The 26,337-nt window shown below is 41.3% G+C and overlaps 1 protein-coding gene across 5 annotated transcripts in view; it reads left to right on the top strand.

Moving 5' to 3' along the window:
* The first annotated feature begins 384 nt into the window (after window positions 1–384).
* Window positions 385–26,337, top strand: part of SS3 (starch synthase 3) — a 125,958-nt gene continuing 100,005 nt past the window's right edge. Inside the window, exons 1-10 of one of the 5 annotated variants that reach the window (XM_087683160.1) lie at window positions 391–853; window positions 1,416–1,464; window positions 2,186–2,317; window positions 2,426–3,556; window positions 4,103–4,317; window positions 22,406–22,679; window positions 22,805–22,986; window positions 24,812–24,919; window positions 25,681–25,790; window positions 26,006–26,111. In XM_087683160.1, coding sequence (XP_087539286.1) covers window positions 713–853; window positions 1,416–1,464; window positions 2,186–2,317; window positions 2,426–3,556; window positions 4,103–4,317; window positions 22,406–22,679; window positions 22,805–22,986; window positions 24,812–24,919; window positions 25,681–25,790; window positions 26,006–26,111 — 2,448 coding nt within the window. In that variant the 5' untranslated portion in view covers window positions 391–712. Of the gene's footprint in view, window positions 854–1,415; window positions 1,465–2,179; window positions 3,557–4,102; window positions 4,318–22,405; window positions 22,680–22,804; window positions 22,987–24,811; window positions 24,920–25,680; window positions 25,791–26,005; window positions 26,112–26,337 lie in introns of all 5 variants that reach the window. The other 4 variants (XM_087683161.1, XM_087683159.1, XM_087683158.1 and 1 more) reach the window with 4 other exon arrangements.

The raw sequence follows: 26,337 nt of genomic DNA, 5'->3' as shown, positions 1-26,337 counted from the left end.
TCAATTATATGCCAAATCCGTAACCGAAATGATAAAGCATGATAGATTGTTAATTATAAAGTAAACCATATCTAATGTGGTAATAAAAAAGTGACATTAATGAGCTATCCAACACGTAAAGTGTACCCCAAAATTGATGCTACTTGATACTTAGACTTTTTAAGTTTTGAGTCATAGTCTAAGAATAAACAAAGGCCTCTTCCAAATGCTATACCCAAAATTTATGCCACTTGAGTCTGGAGTCATTGTCTTAGAATAAAAAAAGGTTACCTTCCAAATACTGGATCAGAACATCTGTCTAGAATAATGCCTGCGTGAGACATTGACCACGGACCAGCGGCCATGCCATGGAAGTTTGGAAGCTCCACGTTCCTCCATCCGTAAATACACGTGTGAACGGTCTGTGAACCGTCTGGTCGCGGGCTATGTGCGTGTGAAAGCATTCTACTGTTCTACCTAAAACTACAGATTGGATGCGCACACGTATGGAGCCGCGGGGGAACCATTCACGTGCAGGCAAATCCAGCCTCTCTTTGAAACTTTTCTGTCGTGTAGGGGGAGAGAGAGAGAGAGAGAGCGAGCGAGCGCGAGCGAGAGATTATTTGGAAATCGGGAGTTCGGAATCCATGTTGTAAAAAATTGAGCTAAAGCTCATCGCTCGCTCGCTCTCTCTCTCTCTCTCTCTCTCTCTCTCTCTCTCTCTCTTTCACATATGATCGGATTAGCTTTTGGTCGATCATCCATGGCAGCCGCTGCCACAGTATGCTCCCCCCCTTTCCTCAGCTCATCTTGCTTGCCACCTCGAGCTATCGCTTCGGACAGTCCATCCTCGAGCTATCCCGCAAACTGCATCGTGAGTGAACTACATCTCAATGAATTGTTGACTTGAAACGCAGTTTGTGCTAGTGTAAGAAGCATAACGTCATTAATACTCGAATTGCCGGTGCTTCATCTAAAGAAGGAGGCTTATCTGCGTCACCACGAGTACAGAACTCACATTGCTGCTTCATGCAGATGACAACTTCGCTAAGTAGCTACTAGCCGTATGAACATAAACGTATGAAAGGAGAGCAGGGTCTATTGCATTGTCGGAAATTGTGATGTACGATTGTCTTGTGTCAACTTCAAATACGCTTCATAAGGATAGCAACTTAAACAAGGTGAATACTGGAGGTGAAGGCTAGGACCTACAGGACCTACAATCACCCCAAGCCAAAAACGCTGGCAGGTCTGGTGGGAAATTTAGCAACTTGATCCTCCTCTAATGTCAGCTGCCGTCATGTAAGAGGGTCTTGAGCGCCATATGTGGTCGTCTGAGCCTCGATCAGACATACTTGTTGTCTACTCAGCTTTGAATGTAACCGATAGCTCTTCTGTTCCTATGATCGACTGCTAACGTATGGTTTCTTATGCAGATTCCGGGCAAAAATAGTGAATTCTTATGCCACGACTCAGGTAGACCAGGTGCCTTTTCTTCCTGATGATATCTTCCAGATGTTGATAGGCTAGATTCTACATGTGAAAATTAAATGTCTAAAAGGAGTCTCTCGACTCTACTAAGACTTGCTTAATTGGCTTGATTTATTTAAAGCCAGTGCAACAAAATTGCTTCTGTGTGAAGCTTTAGGGGCAGCCTTAAGAGACGCTACTGTTTGAAGCTAGGGTTTTTACAATTTTCCTAAAACCATTAAGAAAACGCTTCATACTGAAGGTATCTATTTAGTCTACACTGAGCATCTTCAACAAAGGTAGCGTTTTGTAAAATGCTATAATTTTTAGCTCAAAGTGCTGACGGACAATCCACAGCCTTTCATCCCTATTCTGTCTGGAGCCTGAGCATAGCTTCTGGCAGGAATTAAGACTCGAGAAGGAAAAATAAACAATTTTACCAAATGTGGTGATATAAGAATGCTATTTTTGGTCAAGACATTAACAGTAATCAATTTCTTGGCACTGGCAGGAAGGAACTTCTGTCACATCTTGTAGAAGGTCCATATGCACTTGCTAGTCTGCATCTAGGAAAGAAACAGTTCATAAAACCATTGGTCAATGAAATTGATGAGTAAAAGTGCTGTGTTAAGGGATGTACCACTCTGCAATCAATTTTTCAATTATATCCAATAATATGCTGCTTCTTTCTTATTCCACAAGGGTAGCCACTTTCTTGATTCTTCTTAAGTGACAGGTATTCGTGCAAGAGCTCGAAAACGATCGGTTGCAAAGAAACACAAGCAAACTAGTAAAAGATCCTCAGAAAAGATCTGGCCAGCAGATGCTATTACTGCAGAAATTCAGGAGTATAGCAATGACAAAACAGGTACAGATATTGTATCTGATGATTTACCAGGCCAGGATTCCATGGATCAGGGTTATACTAGTACAATGCTTGACAAAGCTCCTGTAAATAGTACTTACTTGCATACAGTATCCTTAAGCTCAGAGGGAACTGATTCGGACGAGGTCTCGGTTGAAAATTATGCGGACATTTCTTTGTTGAAGGGAAAAAGAGGGAGTGAACTTCAGACTTTACAAAGTGGAGAAGGTATTACTTCCTCAGATATCAATCCTTCAGAAATTGACCCTTCCGCCTTTGAAGATGAAGGGTCCGCAGACGTTGAAGGCCCTTCTCCCACACAATCTGTTTTATTGGATGGCTTCAGCAGTGGCAATGAAGGTCAAGCAGAGGAAATTGATTCAAGCCTTTCTGCATCTCAGGGTGCAATCTTAGCAGAGTTGGCAGCACATGACAAGAATGAGAGAGTACAACAACTTGAGGCTGAGAAGCGCAGTTTAGATTTGAGAAGTCTCTATGAGAAATCTTCTCTTCAGGGACTCAAAATGTTCTTGTATCCAGAAACTCCAAAGGCAGGGGAAGATCTTGAAATATTTATGAATCGTAGTAACACTACTTTGGCTGAGCAGCCAAGTATAAAAGTGATGGGTGCATTTAATGACTGGAGATGGAAGTCTTTTGTGATTGATTTAAAACAAACAGACTTACCTGGAGACTGGTGGTCTTGCCAGTTGCATGTCCCAAACGAGGCTTACAAATTTGATTTTGTTTTTTTTGATGGTTGTAATCTTTATGAAAACAATTCAAACCAAGATTTTGGTGTGCTAGTAGTAGGAGGCATGCAGAAGGATGACTTTGAAGACCTTTTGATTGAAGAAGAAAGGAAAGAAGTAGAAAGATTTGCTACTCAGAAGGCACTGGAAGAGAAGCGACTTCTGGAGGAACGCAATTTGGCAGAAAGGAAAGCTGCAGAAGAGGTTGACAGATCAGAAGCAAGGAAGCGTGTGAATGACCAGCGTGAGATGACAAGCCGTATTCTACAGAAGGCAGTTAAATTTGTTGATGGTTTATGGTACTTTGAACCCTCAGAATTCCAAGGAGGAGATGTAGTGAAGCTCTTTTATAATCGTGCAAATAGACCTTTATCTTTTAGTAAAGAAGTATGGATCCATGGGGGCTACAACAACTGGCAGGATATGGTGTCAATTGTTGGAAAACTGTCTTTTTTCAGTGATCAACAGGGTGATTGGTGGACCATCAATGGTATGTGTGTTCTTCAACATAGTTGTGCTCTCATTTTTAAGTTAAAGTATGCAGTCATTGAAATCTCTTGATCACCTTGTCATTGTGCAATTGTTCTCACATGTCACTTGATTCTACAGCAGTTTATACAGGAACAATGCTTTATATCTCTATGCATTGTTGTTTCATTGTGCCAAATTTTAATCATACATTACTTTTGATTATGCACAACATGAAGAAAGCATTTTAACTTCTCAGAAGTTATGATAGTGCAATTGAAGTATAGTTTCCTTCATCTTTCATGAAGATAACAATGTTCCTTCTTGGTAAAAATTCAACAACAGCAGCTAACAACAGATTCTAATACAGACGAACTATCTTTTGATAGACATGTAGGCATCTTGGTAAATTAAAGTATGGATGTTTATGGATAATGTGCTTTTTAGTATATCTCTTTTGTTCTCATTATACAGTTAAATAGATGTCATGATGGTTTATTTCATTAACATTCAATTCACATTTTGGGGAATTGCTGATATTGATGAATCTACTTCAATTCTTGCAAAGTTGAGGTGCCCAGAAATGCGTATGTTCTGAATTGGGTATTGGCTGATGGTCCCACGGAGCATGCGTTGACGTATGACAATAACTCATATCAGGATTTTCACGCACTAGTTCCCAAAGGTGTACCCAATGATCTTTACTGGGAAGAGATGGAAGAAAAGGTTTACTCAATGCTGCAAGAAGAAAGACGTGTAAAGGAAGAGGCAGCAATTAGAAAGGTTAGTTGAAGTCTTTGTTTTCGATTCATCTGAAAGTGAGATTTTTACCTTTCCTTTTGATGCTTTGTAGTTATTTTACGTTTGTTTTACTCGTGGTGTACTAGACATCTTATTCATTACTTCTGTAATGATAAGAGTGTTGTATTTGTTAGTTATATACTAGAGGTTTATTCCTTAAAATCATGCCATTTTCAAACATGGTTATTATTCATTTAAGCAGAGTCCATTACAAAAACTTCATATAGAACATATCTTCTTATCTTTTTGCCAGTAACATCAGTTTTGTCTGTCACCATTTCAAATCAACTACTCCTTATCTCATGGAACCTGTGATTGAGAAGTATATACTGAAAAAACTATTGTGGGATTATGTGCCTTTTGAAATTGCTCCTTGTGGTTCTATCTGAAAGTCTGGGTGGTAGCTTCTTGTGGGATTGTGTGCCTTTTGAAACTGCTCTTTGTGGTTCTATATGAAAGTCCGGGTGGTACTTCCAAGTATCATTAATTAGTTGTGATTGGAGATGTTGAGTGGCTTTGGCACTCTCCCTATGGAGGATGGACTGTCATTTTTGGGAACATTATGACTAGCTATCTTCTATTTATTTGCAACTTTGCAGGTGGTGAGCATTTGGTTTATCAGACTTACTGAGACCTTTCAGAGAACACTTGCCCAACAGAGACTAGATTATGTAAAGGCTACTGTGACAACAGTGCGGAACTCCCTGGTTGAGAGATGTTAATTAAAAGGGCCTCATGATAGCTAGCTCCAACATTATGAACCAAGGATGCTAGAGGCTGTAGCTTCAATGTACAGACATGAGCAATAATCTTATGGGTTTTGCCACTGAAGAGGTATGGATAAAGATCAGGCACTCTCTAAAGAGAAGTGCCTTGGGAAGGATAATCTCAATTGATTTTCTTTGAGGATCACGTGGAGTTTCTTCAGTAAGGGGTTTTCCTAGCCCTCAAGGAGATCATGGTTAAGGGAAATAATGCCACCCATGTATCGAATGCAAAAACATAAAGTAAGGGGTGCCACCCATGTATCGAATGCAAAAACATAAAGTATTAATCCATGTGCTAGTATGGTGAGACATGGTTTATTTACATTTTGAGTGGTAAACATGTCATGGATTACTTTGGACATAGCTCTCTATGGATAGTCTATGATGGGACAAAATTGAGATGATGTGATAGACATGTCAGATCGGGATTTGATGGATCCATTCCTATGGGACTTGTAGAAATTACATGGCATAACGGATAGAATTTGAGCAAGGAGTAGAGAACAGACAATAATCATGAGAAGAACAGAGATTGCTTTAATTTCAAATGAACTGATACAAATATGGCTTTGTCCACCAGTGTGCTTCCACTGTGAACCTAAATGGTGATCCAGATAGATGATAGGTCCTTAAGGGTAGTTGGAAGAACTTTGACTTGATGAAAGATAGATTGACGTGGCTTTAGAGGGGTCTTCCTTTTATAGGTTGGGAAGGTAGTTTGGTCGGCATGTCTGACCATATTATAAACCTTCCCTAGTTAGCTAGTTCTCTTTACTGTCGAGTTGGGGGGCGCTGCCCTTGAACCCTCATCAAGGAGGCTACTAGCCCCCTAGAGACCCCCTAGCCCCACAACTCGATGCATTGTGCCTCGAGTTGGTATCGGCATAAGCACTCTATTTAACCCAAAGGCTAGATCCACAAATGTCACCTTTTTGCCATCCAATCACATAGACCTCATCTGACATACAAGTCAGGACCCACCCGATATCCATGCTCACACATGGCTTCTTCTCGTGCACGTGGTGGATCATTGGTGGCACCTTATGAGGGTGGGGCATTGAGCATATCTAACATGACTCCTGTTGGGCATATGACTGGAGAAATTAGGATGTGGTAGATCATATTCCTATATGATGCATATGAGACAAACAATGCTCTTGTGTAATGGAATCCATAGAAATGATTTTGATTGTTTGAATTTCAATGTGATGAAGACTGGATCGTGTTTCTTCATCATTTCAAGGAGAGCCATGGGGTGGAGGGGCCTAGAGCTATTGGTAGAGTATGTAGATGGCAGGATCTACCTTGTAGAGAAGCACATGTGATGTAGAAGAGGTTGTCCTTAGCCTTGGAGGTGTTTTGTGCGTCAAGGTGTTTTGTATGGTGGTAGGAGTGAAGTTCAACTGTACAAGTCAATTAGTTTCTTGCAGCTTTTGATGCTAGTATGGACTAGGGAGTCCATGTTGGCTTCAGATGGCTGAGCAGAGGGAAGATAGTTAGATATCTTGATTTCTAAATGGGCCTTCATGTCATGACCACTCATTAGTAATTGGGTCTTACAACCTGCAACTGTGCATGCACAATTATTATTACTTTTGGTGAAACCACTGCTCATTAACTCATAGAGTCAAGAATGTACAAGGTGAATAGACTTCATTATAAAGTCTATTCCAAAAACCTGGAAACAGTGGGCAAGAATTATGCAATGATTGTTGTAATGAAGTCTAGAGTAGGTGCAAGGTTTAAATGACTGAGCACCCATAAAAGCATGATTCCTATGAGTCAGAATAGTCCAGACTTCAATATCTGATCCATGAAAGAGAGGGAATAAGGAGAGTTCCCCCTAGAGAGCCTTCCAAACAGGCAAAATAATATTCCAAATCTTTGAAGCAGAAAATTTGGCTTGCAAATGTTGAAAAAGACCCCAAAAATGCTTTGGTTTCTGGGTGTGACCAAAGAAGATGCAGAACTGTGTCATTCACATGTAAGCATCAGTAGCAATAGGAGGAAGCAATATTACACTTTGCCAGTTTTTGTCCCACAGGAATACTCCCACAATGCGTCTTTGAAAGAAAAACCTTTGCTTCAATGCAATTTGTTTTTCAAACTTTATTGAGATTGGATTTGATTTATTCAAGTGCCACAAATCATTCCCGTTCTTACCAATCCAGAGAGGTACAATACACCTATATGTTTTTATGGAGGACATTTTTCCAAAGTGACTGGACAGCATCCCAATGCATTGCATTTGACCATAATAGGCATTCTAAAATATTCGACCTATAGGCATACCAATTCTGTTGTTTCGACCACAATAGGCACTGGCCAAAAAAGCTTGCTAATTAAGGCTGATTTTTTGCCAAATGGGTCTATGATGCATGCCAAGTGCATGAGCTTGACATGCTGTTGGGAAGATAATACCTGACCCTCCTTGTCAACCACATCATCATTGTATCTGTTTCCCAATTTTAGCTTTGTCCGGCTTTTGAATTACCAATGGTTCTTCAAACATAGCTCTCCAATCTATGCTTTCTTCTTGCAGAGAATCACTTTATAAAGGAGGCCTACTTGACCATTGGACATGAGACAAGACTTGCTTCCAATCTTGTATCAAATGACTGGAATTAGGATAACCTGGAATTTTCCTGTTGGAGTGATCCAATACCACTTTCCAGTGGTCCATAATCCAATGCCTATATGCCTTGGTTTTCAGATTGACACACATGGCTGCCAAGGTAATAGCCCAATGATTCTTACATGAGGCAAACGCTAGGATTTTGCAAAATTAATGTGCAATCCCCATAGCCAAGCCAAAAGTAGAACATGTCCATCAAAATTTGGACATATAGAGGATCATTTTTTGGCATAAAAGAAGAATCATGAGCATAGGCTTGGGCCATGAAAAGTTTGGCACCTTGTAGACGCATCCCATGTTACATTCGTGAATTCGTAAGATTGTCCATATGAAGCATCAATGGGTGGGTGGCACTCGCATACAACGATGCACTTAGAGAGTTGTGAGAATGTGCAAATGTATGAAAGCGAGGAAACACAAAGCATAAACATTGAGACAATGAACAGTGAAAGAAGAACACAAGAACTCCAAGAGTGAATGATGAATGGTCAGTGGAATCCATAATTGAAAGCATGAGAATGATTAGTATAAAGCACACGAGTATCAACATGTATAACCAGCAGTGCCTCTAGTCTCCCTCACTCCATGCATACAAGTGCTCTACAGTGGTTCGGTCAACCGATAAGTGAAGTCATACAGGATGAAAGTATCCCACTCTAGCTGTCCTAAGTGGTGCCCAGCCTGAAAGTGCTCAACATGCATGAAATGTTCACTATGAATGATCAATGCAATAAAATATACAATGATGGGAACATACAAGCTTTTAGGGACCGCCACCATGTCCCATACCACATTAGTGAGTTTATCAGAAACTTGGAACATCACAGTACATACAACACTAACAAAGAATCTACCATGGATAATCTAGCACTCCACCTAGTACCAGATGTGCCTCAGAGAAAGCACCTAAGTCGATGTCAATCATACTCAAACCTTGATCATAGAAAGTGGAAATAGTTGAGTCTCAGTGCCTTTCATGAACAACCTTGTAGAAGCACATCATGATTGCGTTTAGGATTTGTCAACTGCCAAATGCATATAGTAAGCATCCCAGAGGGTCCATTGCATCATATAGATGTACATTAGGCATAGGCATGCCCAACCTCCACTCTCACAATTCCTTTTTGGCTTGTGATATAGGAGCACCACTCTGCAGACCATAGGATAGGGGCATCCTTGCTTCGTGTCCAAACATGCAGCAAAGGAGAATCAAAATGGCTGTAGAGGACATTAGGGAAGTCCATCATTCTCAAGAGCATTGAATGATCAAGCTAGACATATTGTTGGAGATGTTGGCCTTCCTTTCTGCCACGGAAATGTCCAAGACAAAGAACTTTGACATGGAATCACCATCCAAGGTAGACCGAGGGGTCAAAGCTCGATGCAAAAGCCATTTTTCGCAAATAGAAATGATTGATGACCCCCTCTATATCAATCACCACCGTAAATCTATCTATATGACTACTATTGAGCCTCTAATATCAGGGTCTGCACATCCTCATATTTATGGTGCATTGACCACTAGTTTAATCTCCTAAAAGCAGGCCCAAAAAGCAATTAAATTACCAAAAATAAATGGGTTTATTTTTGACAGCAAGACAAATGCACCCTACTTCTCTATGAATAGGTTTCATGTGTTTGTGTAGTCCCTTCATTCCAGCCAGCCACCATTCAGCCCTCTCATTGCTCATTGCTGCCCACACTCCTTTCGGACATGTTGCCAGTTCTTGGAACCTTGTTTGAATGATCCTGTGCGATTTGCAACCCCTTCTAGTGTTATGTTTACATTAGATTCTATGGTCTCAGAGGGTGGATGATCCTTAAACATACGAAAGTGACCATCAAGTTGAAAAGATACTATGTAAGTTTTATAGTCTATTCTAAGAGAGGACGATCTATCATAAACCACAACATGCAAAGGATGACATTGGTGTGGCCAAGACTTATTAGGTAGAAGTCCAAGGCTTCATGGTATCGCTGAATCATAAGATCCAATTGTGGCACCAATTGATTTGAGTAGGCCAGACTGGGGGTTTTTGTATATTAAACTTGATCAGCATGGTCAGCAAGTCCTGTATGGAGTTGGAAGGCTCACACCGAATGACAAGAAAGAAAATTGTCATTAGAGTTGTCAAACAAAACTGTCATAGGTTGGCATAGCCAATGAGACTAGTGGACTTAAGAAGATCATGGGGGCCAACCATGGTCTTGTCTATGTGACAATTTGGGTATCTATTTGCATTAACATAGTGATCCTTTGTTGACAACTTAAGAAATTTACTTGGGATTTTCACATTGTTTATGGAAGCTTTGAATTTTTTAGTCATTGCCTTCTTATTCTACAAACTCTCTTTATCTCCAGGGGAAGTGGCTAGTTTGATGGCATGCGAAACGATGCTTGGTACGATGCTCGCTACAAGTCATCTTGCCCTTGTTGCCTTTCATCTTCCATGTATTAGAACTGGACATTACGAGCTGCTGGAGTGGGGGCTTTGTTTGGCATAGAGGTTGTGGAGGCTTGATGGGAACCACTCATTGATTGGCTACCTTTGCTCACCGCCAAAGTATTATCTAAGTTTTTGGTATACTTGTAGACATTCTCTCATGAGTGGAGAGGGTTGTGTAGGACCTCATTTTTGGTACTCCAGCGGAAACACAAAGTAAAGAGGCAATGCAGTACCTATGGATCATCCAAGGCCTTTGTCTTGTGGAGAAGGTCCTTGAACTTTTGTGAATACGCATCCAATGACTCCTTTCCCATGTCAAGCATAAGCAACTTAGGGAAGTTCTGAATCTATTGTCGGCCATAAAATGCTTTTGAAAAACAGAATGAAATGTTGCTTATGATTCGGGTTTAGGGTGTAACCCTGCCCACCAAGCATATGTCTTCCCCTTGCAGCATGAATTTGTATGTACTTTGAAGGGATGCGGATGGAACCAAAGACAAAGTGTACCCTTGGCCATGGGTACAAGTGGAAAATAGGGAGTACAAAGCTTGGTGAGTTTTTGTTGCATCTCTTTAGGCTGAGCCGAAAGAGTTGCAACTAGAGATGAACCTCCATTGGACACGAGAGAAGATACATAGATACCCATGCATGTGGCAAGCTACCATCCATCCCACAAGTTTCATTCCATCCCCTACCGTCTCCTTTGGTGGTTTCCTCGAACCCCCTTTATAGGGTCTTTTCATTGTGTAGTAGCTTTGTTCTTGCTTCTTTGAGCCACCCTCCCTTGCTGCTAGCATGCCCACATGATGCCTTTTGGTCTCTAATGTCCATCCTTGGAAAGAGTGCTCTTTGAAACCTTTGATAGCTCCTTGCTATCATTTTCCTATTAGACAAGTGACTTGGCTCATCCATTCTTGATTGAATATCCATTGTGTGACTCTTTTGAGGCCTCTCCACTCCATGCGGTGTTGAGAAACCCTTCACCCTTCACCCGTAGTTTGCATTTTTGCGTTTCTAAGTTTTGCGTTTAGGGTTTGCAGCCCCAAAAGGGGCACCATCCTAGACTGACTATGTCTATTTATAGGCCACTCTCTCATTCATTCCTCACGGCTGATTCATTCAATCCGTCACCTCTTCTCTCCAGTCTCTCCACTACCCTCGCACCCCTTAAGGAGGACATTGCAGTTCGTGGTTCGTAGCTGTCTTCATCATCTTCCTTGTGCTATGGCACCCTTGTTCCCTTGTATCACATTCACTCCATGATTCAGATCTTCATCATTTCATTCATTAGAGTTTCTTCTCTCTTCTCTTCTCTTCTCCATGTTTGCTGAGTTCACTCCGAGTTCTTCCCTGCCAACCCTACTATCTCATTGGTACGTCATCTTTTGACATGGTATCAAAGCTAGATCTGCTCACCTAGCAGCGAAGATCCTCCACTCTAGTGAAGGCAAAGACCAGTGGCGGGTTCGGCATTCACTTCTCTTCTTCTTTCACTACATCAAAATCTCGTTTTTGTAGATTTCAGGTGTTTTCAGCTTGCTGCCCACACCTCTTTCGCGGAGGACATCACAGTCTCAGCTGTCCCTTGCTGTCATTTACAATCTGGCACGTGTTTCCAGCCTTCCACCCGCAGTTTGCAGCTGTTTACAGCAGAGCGACTATTGCTGATCACTCTTGTGACATTAATGTGACATTAAAAGTGATATTTAATGTCACATTAAGGTCATAAGTGTGGAATGTGACATTAAAAGGAATATTTAATGTTACATTAAGGTAAATTTAGGGGAACATGCACGAGAAAGACCGTCCGGGCTCTTGGGCGCCCGAACGGGGTTAAGGGGAGCCTAGAGGTTAAGGGAGTCCAGAAATAGTAGGACTCCAGCAAGTTGACGGCTGGCAAAGAGATAAGCTTGAGGGCCAGCACTTATCTAGGCGTGGCTGGGAGGTGAAGAACACTCGTGCTTCCATCAGTCTCAAGAAATCTGTTCCCGTAATCTAACATTGGTATCAGAGCCTATGTTTCTGATCAAACAAGAATCTGTCAGGCCGTCAGTCAAGAAGCGGGCCATCAGTCAGAAGTGTCCTGTTCCGTCGCGAGTGAAAGCGTGTCATCTGCCCTGTCCCGTCGCGTGCCGTCACTTCTGCCCTGTCCCGTTGCGTGAGAATTGACGAAGCCGTGAAGAAAACGGAGAAGACTCGTCACATTAGAAGTGCAGCGCCACGTCACGTAAGTGACATTTATCATTGGTCTAACGTTACGGGACCCGTGGCAGAAAACGTTACGGGCAGAAACGGGCAGAGAAAAATAAAAAAAAACGTAAAGACCAGCGCGAAGACCGACCAGACCAGGCGTGTAGCCGCCAGCATCCGCGAGGACCAGGAGTGGAGTCGCCAGCATTCGCGAGGATCAACCAGCTCAGATGTGAAGCTGCCAGCAGCCGTGAGAAACAGATCAGAAGTGGAGCTGCCAGTATCAGATTGCTGTTGACGGATAGGACTGCTCCTGAGGCGGATAAGATTGCGATTGCTGTGAGACAGGCAGAAAACTTCATATACAACTGAAGCTACAGCCTTCATACAACTGAAGTCACAGTCTGCCATTAAAATCAGGGAAGTATTTTATCTTGTATGCAAATTTCTTATTTTTGCTTTCCAATTCTAGTGTATTAATGGCAGAAAAAGGGAAAGAAAGGGTAATGGAAAGTTCTAGTTCCGGGGATCAACCTATGGCAAATCCCCATGAACCAGACATACAAGAAGAACAATGGGAAGAATTTTTTGCCACGAGAGAGCAATTTGATGATCTTTCTGCTCGTGTGCAAACTCAGGGGGTTCAAATGGAGTTTTTAACTCAAACACTTACTGAAATAAAATCTCAACTAACTTTATTGTTGGAAAGAGATAAGAATAAGATAGAAATCTCGGATGTCCCATCTTCATCGAAAGATTTAGATGTGACTATGCGAGATCCTAAGGAACCCCAAACCTACCATAAATTGAGGGATAATCCGGTTTTAAAGGATATGAAACCACCTCAATTTTACGGGGAGGAAAAAGATAGGAATAAAGATACAATCTTTAATTTCCTCCAAAAATGGGAAGATTTACATAAATTAAAAAACACCCCACCACATCTCCAAGCATTGGAGGCCAGTTTAACTTTGGGGCCCAAAGCATATAAGTGGTGGCGAACTTTAAAGGAGACGAATAAAATACCTGAAACTTGGGCTCAATTTGAATCTGTCTTTTTAAAAGAATTTCTTCCTGAAAATGAAATGGAAAGAAACTAGGAAGATTGGGATTACGTTAGACAAAAGGGACGGCCCCTACTGACATATCTGGAGGAATATCGTGAGATAATCCTCAAACTCGAAGGAATTGATGAATTCCAAAAAACAAGAGGATTCATTAGGGGATTGGATAAAGCCTGTAAAAAGGAAGTAAAACGGAGTTTACCTAAGACGCTTGAAGAGGCAATTAAATTTGCATTAATTTATGAAGATAGTACGCGTCCAGGTACACTCACCAGTCTCACTGATATGGAGCCCAAGTCTAAGGAATTAGAAACCTCAAAATTTGTGGGCAAATTTAAAAGAAAAATGCCATTTTTCAAGGGTAAAAAACAACCTTTTGAAAAGAAACCATATATGAGGCCAAAGCTAAGTCCTGATGACTTTGATAAGGCCAAAAAACAAAAATTGTGTTTTAATTGCCCATCCCCTAACCATGCTGCTTGGAATTGCCCTCAAAAGAAAAAGGGGGAAGACAAAGAAAAGGACAAGGGCAAGGGAAAAGAAAAACAAATCCATGTAGTGCAGACCTTAGAATTAAAGGGCCATGAAAAGTATAAATCTTTAGAGGTCTTGCACATGGATGTACAACATAAGTGTTGTATGTCAACTTTTTTGTGGCAGCCTACCTTTGGGCCACATGATTTACTTAGAGTACATGGATTGATAGCTGGAAAACGGGTTAGAGTCATGATTGATGACTCTGCCACACATAATTTTATAAATTATGCACTTGTCAAAAAATTGAAACTTCCCCAACAAAACAGTGAGCATCAATACGTTGTGCGTATGATGCAAGGCCAAGACAATAAAATATGGGATACAATGGTATCCAATTTGGAAATCGAGATTCAAGGATATAAAGATAAGCTTGATTTCCAAATAATGAACATGGAAAGAGCTGACATTGCTCTAGGGAGGGAGTGGCTATGGGGATTGGAACCATCCTTAAAACGTAGCTATCACCATAATACACTGGAATTTGAAAGGGATGGTAAGACTTTTGTCATTCAAGGTGAACATGAAGTATCTGATAATCCTTTGCTGTGTTCTACTGAAGTTCAGAAGCTGATAAAGAAGGAAGTTTGTGAGGTATATATGCTATGGTCTCTTCCTGTACAGAGTACTTTTACTTTCTGTAATATAAAGCAACAATTTTCCTATGTTTGCGAATTGAATGTTAATAATGAATTGAATCGTTTGTTAGATGATTTTAAAGATGTGTTTCCTTCTGATTTACCAAGTGGCCTTCCACCAGATAGGGGTGAAATAAATCACCCAATTGATATAAATAAGGATACACACCCAATTTCAAAACCACCATATAGGTTAAGTGAAACACAGCATCAAGAAGTTGAAAAACAAATTAAGGATTACCTGGATAAAGGGTTTATTCAACCCAGTAATTCACCTTGGGCTTCACCAATTTTATTGGTAAAGAAAAAAGATGGTTCTATGCGACTTTGTGTTGACTATAGAGCACTTAATAAAATAACGGTGAAGAATAAATTTCCTATGCCCAGAATGGAAGATCTTTTTGATCAATTGCAAGGGGCAAAATTCTTCACAAAGATAGACTTAAGATCAGGTTATCACCAAATAAGAATTAAGGCACAAGATATTTCCAAAACGGCATTTCGTACTAGATACAGGCATTATGATTTTTTGGTGATGCCTTTTGGTCTTACTAATGCACTAGCTACCTTTATGAAGCTGATGAATAGTGTTTTACGGCCCTATCTAGGACATTTTGTAGTAGTCTTTTTGGATGATATCTTGATCTTTAGTAAATCAAGAGAAGAACATTTGGAACACTTATTATTAGTATTCCAACTGTTAAGAACACATTCCCTTTATGCGAAGAAAACTAAATGTGAATTCTTTGCACAAGAGGTCAAATATTTAGGGCATATAATCTCGAAAGAGGGAATCAACATGGATCCAGAAAAAGTAAGGGCAATTATTGAATGGCCACCTCCACGGAACCTGGAAGAGCTGCAGATCTTCCTAGGTTTATCTGGATTTTATCGTAGATTCATTCGAGATTATGCCAAAATAGCTGTTCCAATGACAGACCAACTTAAAGGGAAAGGGAAAAGTTTTAATTGGGGAACAGACCAAAGTGAAAGTTTTCAAAAACTTAAGGTAGCTATTGCTACAGCTCCAGTATTATTAATAGTGGATCCCAATAAACCATTTGTGGTTGAAGCTGATGCCAGTGACAAGGCAATAGGCGCGGTCTTATTACAAGAAGGTCGACCAGTTGCTTTTGAAAGCAAGAAATTAGATCGTGCAAAACAGAATTATTCTGTTTATGAGAGGGAGCTGTATGCAATAGTACATGCAATGAAGAAATGGAGGCATTATTTGTATGGTGCCAAACTTTTGATTTTATCGGATCATGAAAGCATTAAGTGGCTTAATGATCAACCAGATTTACATGGGCGTAAAGCCAGATGGGCCGAACTCCTCCAAGAGTTCGACTATGAAATAAGATATAGAAAAGGAAAGTATAATATAGTAGCTGATGCACTCAGCAGAATGCCCATCATTAATGAATTGAGTTTTACTCAGTTCACTTCCAGCTTGCTTGAATCTTTAAAAGGGAAATGCCAGGTTGATCCGGCATATTTCAACATATGGGAAGCAATAAAAAATGGGGATCCAAATGAAAGTGCTTCTACTGAGGAAGGAATATCTGAGGATGTTCAACTAGGAAATGGAGCATCAGGGGTTGCTCAAACTGGATTCAAGTGGAAGAATTTTACCATTGATAATGGTTATTTACTCTACAAGGGTAGGGTATGTGTCCCGAAAGATATAGAAATAAGGCGCCAGATACTCTTTGAGTGTCATGATACCCCTAGTGCGGGACATCCAGGAGTTAATAAGACTTATAGTCTTATTAAAAGGCAGTTCTATTGGCCTGGAATGAATAAGGACGTCCTTGACTATGTGGTCAAATGTAATAAATGCCAGGTTAATAAAGCTGAAAAATTAAAAATGGGAGGACTTCTCCATCCATTAGAAATTCCTTCGGGAAAATGGGAGAGTATCTCCATGGATTTTATTGTTGCTTTACCTAGAACACAGAGGGGGCACGACTCTGTGTGGGTAATTGTGGATAGGTTAACCAAAATGGCTAGGTTTATTCCAACTTCAACTGATGTTAAAACACCAGAATTGGCTAGATTGTTCGTAGAGAACATATACCGATTGTATGGCCTTCCGGCAAATATAATTTCTGATCGGGATAGAAAATTCGATAGCCATTTTTGGCGTGCGGTATTTAGGAAATTGGATACTAAACTTAGCATGAGTACGGCGGATCATCCGCAAACAGATGGGCAAACTGAAAGGGTTAACCAAATTCTTGAAGATATGCTTAGGGCATATGTAAGCAAAAGGCAAACTAATTGGGAAGTGTATTTACCGATAGCAGAGTTTGCATATAACAGTGCCAAACACTCTTCCACTGGATATAGTCCATTTATGTTGATGTATGGGTTTCAGCCCAGAGCTCCTTTTGCAGTAGGACTGCATAAGGAAAAGGTTCAGGCAGCTAAAGACTTTTTGGAGGATATGAATAGTATGTTAAAATTTGCTCAAGAAAATATTAAAAAGGCTCAAAGTCGAGCTAGAGCATATGCAGATCCTCACCGAAGAGACATCTCCTTTGAAGAAGGAGAATTGGTCTATCTTAAGGTGCCTGAACAAACTAAAACTATGAAAAAGGGACATTGTCCAAAGCTTTCACCAAGGTATTGTGGTCCTTTCATAATACTTAAAAGGGTGGGAGAATTGGCTTACAAGCTCCAACTACCTGCTGGTAGTAAAATACATCCAGTTTTTCATGTAAACAAATTAAGGAAGAAGCTGGGTGATTTGGATAATCTAATCTTAAATGATGATATTGAGGAGTTATTCTATGACCAATCTAATCCACATGAACCAGAAAAAATATTAAATGTTCGTAATAGACGAACGAGGAATACTATTTATCAAGAATGTTTGGTTAAGTGGAAAGATTGTTCAGAAGAAAGCTCAACATGGGAGCGAGTAAGTATTTTAAAGAAAAGGTTTCCCGATTTACAGTTAGACCTTCCAAGTATCGTTTTCGAGGACGAAACCGATTCTTGAGGGGAAGGAAATGTGACATTAATGTGACATTAAAAGTGATATTTAATGTCACATTAAGGTCATAAGTGTGGAATGTGACATTAAAAGGAATATTTAATGTTACATTAAGGTAAATTTAGGGGAACATGCACGAGAAAGACCGTCCGGGCTCTTGGGCGCCCGAACGGGGTTAAGGGGAGCCTAGAGGTTAAGGGAGTCCAGAAATAGTAGGACTCCAGCAAGTTGACGGCTGGCAAAGAGATAAGCTTGAGGGCCAGCACTTATCTAGGCGTGGCTGGGAGGTGAAGAACACTCGTGCTTCCATCAGTCTCAAGAAATCTGTTCCCGTAATCTAACAACTCTCCATTCAGAAAACAATCTCGTTTCTGCAAATTTCAAGCATTTCAGCTTGTTGCGCACACCTCGGATGCGGAGGACATCGCGGTCCAAGCTGGGCATTGCTGTCTACAATAGTCTGGCGCCTGTTTCCAGCCTATCACACATTGTTCGGAGCTGATTTCAGCATATTGACTGCTGCTGCTGTTTTTTTTGCGTTTTTAGTCTTTCTCTCTCTTGCAGGCTGTCCTGTCTGTGCTTTTAGTCTTCATCTCACCTGCTGCCTACGTTTTTAGTCTTTCTCTCTCCTCACCCGCGTTTTTCTATTGGTTGCAACCTCTTACTACTGGTCACATCCTCCCTCCACTGGTAGCTCACCTCCAGCCCTTCCACTACCCTCCCACCCCTTGAGGCGGACATTGCGGTTCGTGCTTCACACTGCCCTCACACCCCTTGAGGCGGACATTGCGGTTCGTGGTTCATGGTGGCTGACTTCTTCCTTCTTCAGTAAGGCACGCTGGTATCCATGGCTTCTTTACCAACAAATGACTAGACTACTTAGTGCTTCTACTATAGCATCACCGGACACACCATCGATGCTTGCCGACTTCGACCTTTGCTCCCCACCCCCCGGAGTACGTGTCTTTCACCAGGCACTCCTTGTGCCACCTCTCCTTTTTGGGCCACAGAGATCGTTCTACATCGGCTATCAGAGTACTATGCTCAAGGCAATAAGACGCATCCGATGCGCAATAAGTCCTTTTGAGCACATGGAGGATCAATTGGCGCTACGACCTCCTGGAGATCGTCGCAATGCCAGCGGCAGTCTTCTCCCACTTATTTTCAGTCCGCTCCTTCGAGAGACAGTGGCTGCTCGACTCCTTCCTCTTCTTTGGCTACCCAGTCTGCTCCACTGAGAGACAACAATTGTTGCCCACCTCTTGCTCATTTTGAGCCCCACCCTTTCCCACCCTCGACTACTCAAGTTCGAGAGGCTATCTCTGAGAGCTCTTTGGCACCCCAGATACCTTCTTTGGCCCGACCGGCGGCACTTCCTTCGTCATCAGACATTTCAGAGTCCATGATCCATGAGTTTTTGGATTCCCTATCTACTTCAAAGGGGGATTCAGAGGGGGATGTTATTTCTTTGCCCTTAGAGGGGGCATCTACTTCTTCTTCAACCTCAGCGGGGGCCCCTTCACCTTCCATCTCAGAGGGGGAACCTACTCCACATGCAGTTCTTCACCCATCCTTTACTTTCTTGGGGTGGCTGTCTTCGACCAGTCATCTCTTCTACTGATACCCAGGATCTTCAGGTACCACCTAGATTGGGACTCGGAGGTTTAGCCGCGACTTGGTGACGAGGTCTTCGTATTCCTTTCAGCATGCATGCATGGAGCTAGTGGCTTCTCTCCCGAGATCGAGTACGGGCATATCCTTATGGTTCTTGGCACCACACAAAGTCCGACATTCCTCCTATGCATTGCATGTTTTCATCATCTTTCTACTAGAGTGCTTGGGCAATGTGAACATTTTCCCTATGAGGGACACTGTCCAAGTGGCACCTGCTGCGTGAGCATTCTTCAGCATGTAGCATTGCATCTCCACCTCACTCTTCTCTTGTTTCCCTTTTTGGGCCTGAGAGGGGGTGTCGAGAAACCCTTCACCCTTCACCTGCAGTTTGCATTTTTGCGTTTCTGCGTTTTGCGTTTAGGGTTTGTAGCCCCAAAAAGGGGCGCCATCCTAGACTGACTATGCCTATTTATAGGCCACTCTCTCATTTATTCCTCACGGCTGATTCATTCAGTCCGTCACCTCTTCTCTCGAGCCTCTCCACTACCCTCACACCCCTTCAGGAGGACATTGCGGTTTGTGGTTCGTGGCTGTCTTCATCATCTTTCTTGTGCTACGGCACCCTTGTTCCCTTGTATCACATTCACTCCATGATTTAGATCTTCATCATTCCATTCATCAGAGTTTCTTCTCTCTTCTCTTCTCTTCTCCATGTTTGCCGAGTTCACTCCGAGTTCTTTCCCGCCAACCCTACTGTCTCATTGGTATGTCATCTTTTGACATGCTGATGTTCAGGCGACCCGTTTCTTTAGAAGTTCATTTGGAGAGGGGGCCATACTCTTAGGCTGGATCTCATGTTTGATGGATGCCATCGATGTGGAAATTTTCCAATCTCCCATTGGATCTTCTTCTACCTTTGGATCCATTGTAGATATTTGGAGTTGCTTTCATGGTTGTTCATGGCATTCAGTTCCTCTTATTCAAGTCGTTCCCCTTTTGATGTTACAACTTTTTTGCTTCTTTGGCCTTTAGCTGCATACAGGATCTGAAAGGGGGTGTTATTTGACATGTTTTCTTGGTTTTCTGTGTCCATCTTCTAGTTGTGGCGAGGACATTTGGAGCTTTGACACTTTGTGTGTCCATCAATGCTTTGTCTATGTTAGCAGTGTTCACCCTAGGCATATTAGATGGAGATTAGGGCTATTAAGATTTGTCCTCTGCTCTTCCAGATCTAGCCATAGCATTCTGAGTGTGTCCAACACTCTATGTGGCTATTGTCAGGAGCGAACAACACTCACTACATTTCATTCATGCTGGGTGGCACATTTCTGACCTGGGCAGACATATTCCAGAAGGGTGGGCATTCCTTTGGGGAGGGTGGACACTTTCTGGCTAGTTCTGCAGCGTACAAGTAGGTCGCCATTTTAGGCTGCATTTGTTGCAGTTGGCCCATTTTTGACTGCCAGTCAACCAGATTACTGAGTATTAGGCTATTTATAGCCTTAGCCTCCACTCTACTTATAATCGTGATTGTCCTCCTCCTCCTCCTTGCTATCATGATCATCATCTTGCTGTAGCAGATCTTTCCTCTCCAGCCACATTTGTTGTCACAGTTTTCTGTCTCCTCTCTCCTCAGTCAGATCATCTTCTCTATCCTCCATCCAGTGTCTTCTAGGGCTGAAATCAAAGGATAGACATCTCATTTCATGCATCACGTCTTACTTTGTGTCATTGTGTAGCGGTTGTCAGCTTTTTGATTGAGTTAGGGCCTCTAATAGTAGTCACAAGGAACGGCCATGTTTGGGTTAAGGAACATCCACTGTGGTGGCTTATTCCTGTTGTTCCCATTTCATATGCTTATATAGTCCCAACGGATGGAAGTTCTTGCCCATCCCTCATCCCCTTTTCACAATTCCTGTCTCATCTGTCCCATGACTATGTCTTTAGTTAATGTTTGACTTGTAAACTGTACGATAAATCTTAGTCAATGCAATAAAGCCTAATGCATGGTAACATGGGATGACCATTTTCTAGCTTCCCCTCCCAATCCCATCCTGTCCGCATACCGACCCAAGCCCATCCCATGTTAAAGCCCTTCTCATGGTGACAGAGGATGGCAATTCTTGCCCGTCCCCATTCCCAAAACCTGCCCCATGTTACTATGGCCTAATGATGCACAAAGCTCACAGCGTATATACTTTAAGTGTGCAGTGAAAATTATGATGTTGCTATATGTTTAGGCCACCAACTTGTTTTGTATTCTCTTTCTTTCTTTACTTGCCCTTTCTGGAGCACTTGACAACATCTTATCTCTTATATCCTTTAAACAGCACATCTTTGTTCATCCGGTGTCTTAGTCCTGTTGTTGTGCGGTATCTTCTCTCACCTTCATAACTACTCCATTGCCTCACAAAGCTTGGCCAAAGTGTGGGTGGCCACTTGCCATGTATCCAAATTATGAGATTGAAGACATTAGTTGGAGTGGATGTCAACCATTGCTTCACTAGCTTTCTAGGTCACAAAGAAGTTTCAAAAAAGGAGAAGTCCTCTTCTGCAAAGGTTGACACTCTCACACAAGGTATTGGCAAGGCAAGTTCCATCTTCTTTAAGAAGGGTATTTAAATAAGTCCATAGCAAGTGCCAATACTCTGGGGCAAGACCTGGGGAAACAAGTATAATAGGGGGTCTTGTAGAATCTGATGCATGAGTAGAGCCTAATTCCTATGCATATGGGTGACCTCTAGAAAAGTGAAGCTGCGTCCTCCTCCCTCCTGAGTCGGATACAATATACTGCATACAAACCAGATATGGCACAGACTCACTTGAAGGCCATTTCGAAGCTCCACATGAAATAGAGGCAGGGCTGTTGGCTGCAGTCCTATGCTTCTTGCTTCTGTGTTGAAAAAGTAACTTGGCAGGCACAGCCACTAGAAGTTTCAAAATGAATATCTGAAAGGCCATTGTACTGGGTACAGTAAGTTCAAACTTTTTATATTGGTGTTTGTTATTTTGAAGAATTTCTTGATAAGTGCTTGCATTTAGCCAGTAAAATGGTTGTGCTAAAGCACTGCATCCTGAGAAAGTTTTTTGTATGCTTGTGCAGACTTTTGGAAGATATCTGCATGTCATCTTATGTAAGACTTTTGAGCTGTATAATCTTACAAACATTTTATGGCTATGCAGGCCGAGCATACCAAAGAGATGAAACAGAAGTTAAAGGATAAAACCAAAAGCATCCTATGCAAGTCTCAAGCTCATATCTTTTATACTGACCCAACTGATGTTCAGGCTGGGAAAGCTGTGACTTTATTTTATAACCCATCAAATACTGTTCTAAATGGAAAGCCAGATGTATGGTTAAGGGCATCTTTTAATCGTTGGACCCATAGGGTTGGCTGCCTTTCTCCTGTCAAATTGCTACCAGCAGGAAACTCTACTACAGTTTTGAAGGCAACGAGTAAATTTTCCACCATGTGAAACCAATATTTTGAACATACTGATTTTAACCCAATAAGATATCTTTTGTGGTAACTGGGGTCACTATTCTGGGATTAATGAATAATATCTGGTCTCGTGTTGCAGTTAGAGTTCCACTGGATGCTTATATGATGGATTTTGTATTTTCGGAAAGGGGTGATGAGACTGGAGGGTTGTATGACAATAACAATGCCCTGGACTATCACGTTCCTGTAGTTGGTGGAATTGCAAAAGAGCCTCCTATGAAGGTGACACATATCTGTGTAGAGATGGCACCGATTGCAAAGGTACTTGTACAGGGTATGCCCATGTTGTTGCAGCCTTGTGTGTTTTTCATCAGGCAAACTTAAGCAATTGTTTCAGTGGCACATCCTCTTGGATTGCTTCTTTCAGTACATGTTACATGCTCATGCACATGTTTCACCATCCAGTCATAATTATGTGGAGGTCCATTCTGCAGTAGTACAATTCCCTTTTGCAGTTGTTAGCTTTGGTGTTGATATTAGTCAAGCATAGAGACATGCACAAACCTTCACATTTGATCTGTGTAAGAGAATATTCGTCTTTTTTCTTTTAATTACTGCCATTGGGCTCAGGTGGATTTGGACTTGGTAAACCTTACATACTCAGATCCTATTTTTTTAGTCAGATGCCCAAATTGACCCTTATGTCTTCTATGTCTCCATTTCAACCTCGTGCTTTTGAAATGGACTACTTTTCAAGAAATTCTTGTTTTAACCCACTATATCTGATAATGCCACTCAGCCAGGTAGCCTAAGATTTTATTGGAACTCCCAACTAGTGGTTAAAATCTTGCGGTTGGCATTGTCAAATTTCCTATGATTTCAGTAATCCAATTGGAAACCACAGTATTGTAAGAATAAAGTGGTAATCTAGAGTCAAACTGTGAATTTTGATAACGGGTGGGTGAAACTCCTCTGACATTGCAATAGTCAATTCGCTGTTGGCATTGTCAAAATTCATATGACATTGCAGTAATCAATTTGGAAACCACAGTCATTGTAAGAACAAAATGGAAATATAGAGTCAAACTTTAAATCTTGATAATAAGGGGGCAAAAATCCTTATGTTACAATAGTCAATCTGGGAACACACTTACTGTGAGGAGAAAGTGTGAATCAAATTCAATGTCTGATGGAAGCTAGCATTCACAAGACAGAGTTCATGTGTACCTTTATCATTTATGGACTGGTATTTCTAGTTAAATCATATTTAGTTAGCTTTAGCTCAGTTGCCATTTTTCCATAAAGTAACAGACAAGTAAGGAAGGCTGAGGTGGCTGCAAGCACAAAGAATAGGAAGAGAATAAACTGAAGTGGAAGATAGAGGAGAGGCTGGGAAGACAAGAAGAGGAAGGTGATAGAAGTGGAAGAGAAGACCACGCATCCTTGCATCAAAGGCCCAGCAACATTGAGAGCGTGCGTGTGAGGTCTAAAGGATTTTTCGAGAGCTTCTACTTGCATACTATGTCAGAAGATTGCAAGGAGTGTAATGCTGATGCTATTGGTGTGTGAGCCTTGGGTTGAGAGAGTGATTTTTTTGGACAAAGACTATGAATATGAAGGGGCTATTATGTCTACAACAGAGAGTTTCTTTGTGTTTATGGTGACTGAGGTGTGTCTTTGCCCAGGAAATTTCCTCCCAGAGTTGTTGGTATCAAGTCAATTCCTCAGTGAACTGTATTTTGAACACGCCCATAATACAATGCGTTCTACTGATCTTGGCCAAAAGTCTATGATGTACCCAACTTTGAGCTACAAGGAGGTTGTATTTTCATTCCATATGAGCACTGCCCCTTTTCAGTTATCTATCGAGTTGTAGTGAGGGGTGTTTATCTGTGGATTTGGAGTTTCTTGCATGTGTTAATGCTTTGGGGTGGCTCTGGTTCTGTTTCTTTTCAGCATCACAATGGGGAACAATTATTTAACTAGCAGAGATTGTTAATATTTAACTAGCAGAGGTTGTTAATATTTAACTAGCAGAGGTTGTTAATATTTAACTAGCAGAGGTTGTTAGATGTAGAATCAAGTGTTTACAGCAGAAATTGTTAGATGTAGAAATTCCTCACGGACAGTCATGTAACACTGGCAGGTTGGTGGCCTTGGCGATGTTGTGACCAGCCTTTCAAGAGCTATACAAGATCTGGGCCACCATGTTGAGATCGTGCTACCCAAATATGACTGCCTGAAATATGAACATGTAAGTTGTATTTTTAAGTGACCACTGCAAATAGTTCTGGCCAGGGGTGTTTCAATCACATTGAGAAGTTTTATTTGTAGTACCATGTATGATGCTACAGTGTGACCTATAGTTGGGGTTAGGGGTGTTTGAATTACTTTGAGGTGCCTGATTTGCAGTGCTATGTATGATGTCACATGGCCGCCTTGCTTAAGATCTTTAGCTTGGCTGCTAATGCAAAAACACAAGTTATCTTCCAGCTATCATGTTGCATAATTTTGTATGTCCCAAAACTGGCTGGAGGAAGTAGACAATTTTAGCTTGCAGCCATTCCAGGGGAATCTGTTTCTTTTGGTGGTGCTGTTATGAGTTTCCTGCTATAGTTTGTCCTCAGAAATGCATGAATGAAGCCTGAACATGCCAGATCTGGCTTAAGACTTAAGACCATAAGGCACTGTAGAATTTTGTTAAGGATTCTCTCTATTTGATCGTCATACTATTATCGAGAAAGTTCAGTGTCTCAGGAAATCGAAAAAAAAAAAACAACTGTCAGTCTGTTTTCATGTTTGAGGATCTGGTCATCTGCCTGCAGAGATTATCCACATTGGTAAACTGCTATGTTTCTTGAGATTTGTTTATGTCTGAGGATCTGCTTACAGATCTGAGGATGTAATTCCAAATTGGGTTTGGTGATGAAGTTCTTTGTTAAATTGCTTGTATAGGAAAATAGAAAACACTCGGGCAATCTATTTACAGAATGACTCAATTTCTGTGCTCATCAGATACATGATCTGCAAGAGAAAGCTGATTTCTTCTGGGGGGGCAGCAGGATCAAAATTTGGAATGGAAGTGTGGAAGGTTTAACAGTGCACTTTCTTGAACCAGATAATGGGTATTCTTTTTTCCTTTTGTTAACCTATGAGTAAAATATGTTGATACTCTCTATAAACACCGACAATGAAGAGGGTCGTGAATAATTCATGAGTAGTGTGCTTTTAAGAAATGATAGGCAGATTGTAATATGAAGCTTCTCACAGTTTCCAAAATGCAGGAGTAAATTGTGGTGTCCTCTTCAAGCATCATTAAGTTTTCCTGGTCCATGTGCAGAATGTTTTGGGCTGGTTGCATTTATGGTCGTCGAGATGATGGGAATCGGTTTGGATTTTTCTGTCATGCAGCACTCGAGTATCTTTTGAGAACTGGACGCCATCCTGTAAGAACATTGTGGTCATGCACATTCTGCATTACCATTTGTTGAATATGCATTAAAATCTCCTGCTTTTGTACATGTGCTGTATCATAGTTTTCAGTAATGATTGCCATGAAGAAATCACATTCAGGAAATAAACCTAGATTTTAGCTAAAATGACATTTATGAGTCTTAATAATTTTCTATGTTTGCTAAATTTATGAATGATGGAAGTAAGCTAGTTTTAGAT

Source organism: Lygodium microphyllum, chromosome 8, assembly GCF_053477565.2.
Source record: "Lygodium microphyllum isolate KBCC chromosome 8, Lygodium_microphyllum_v1.1.10, whole genome shotgun sequence".
NCBI classification, from domain to species: Eukaryota; Viridiplantae; Streptophyta; class Polypodiopsida; order Schizaeales; family Lygodiaceae; genus Lygodium; species Lygodium microphyllum.
This window is presented reverse-complemented; position numbering and strand designations above follow the sequence as displayed.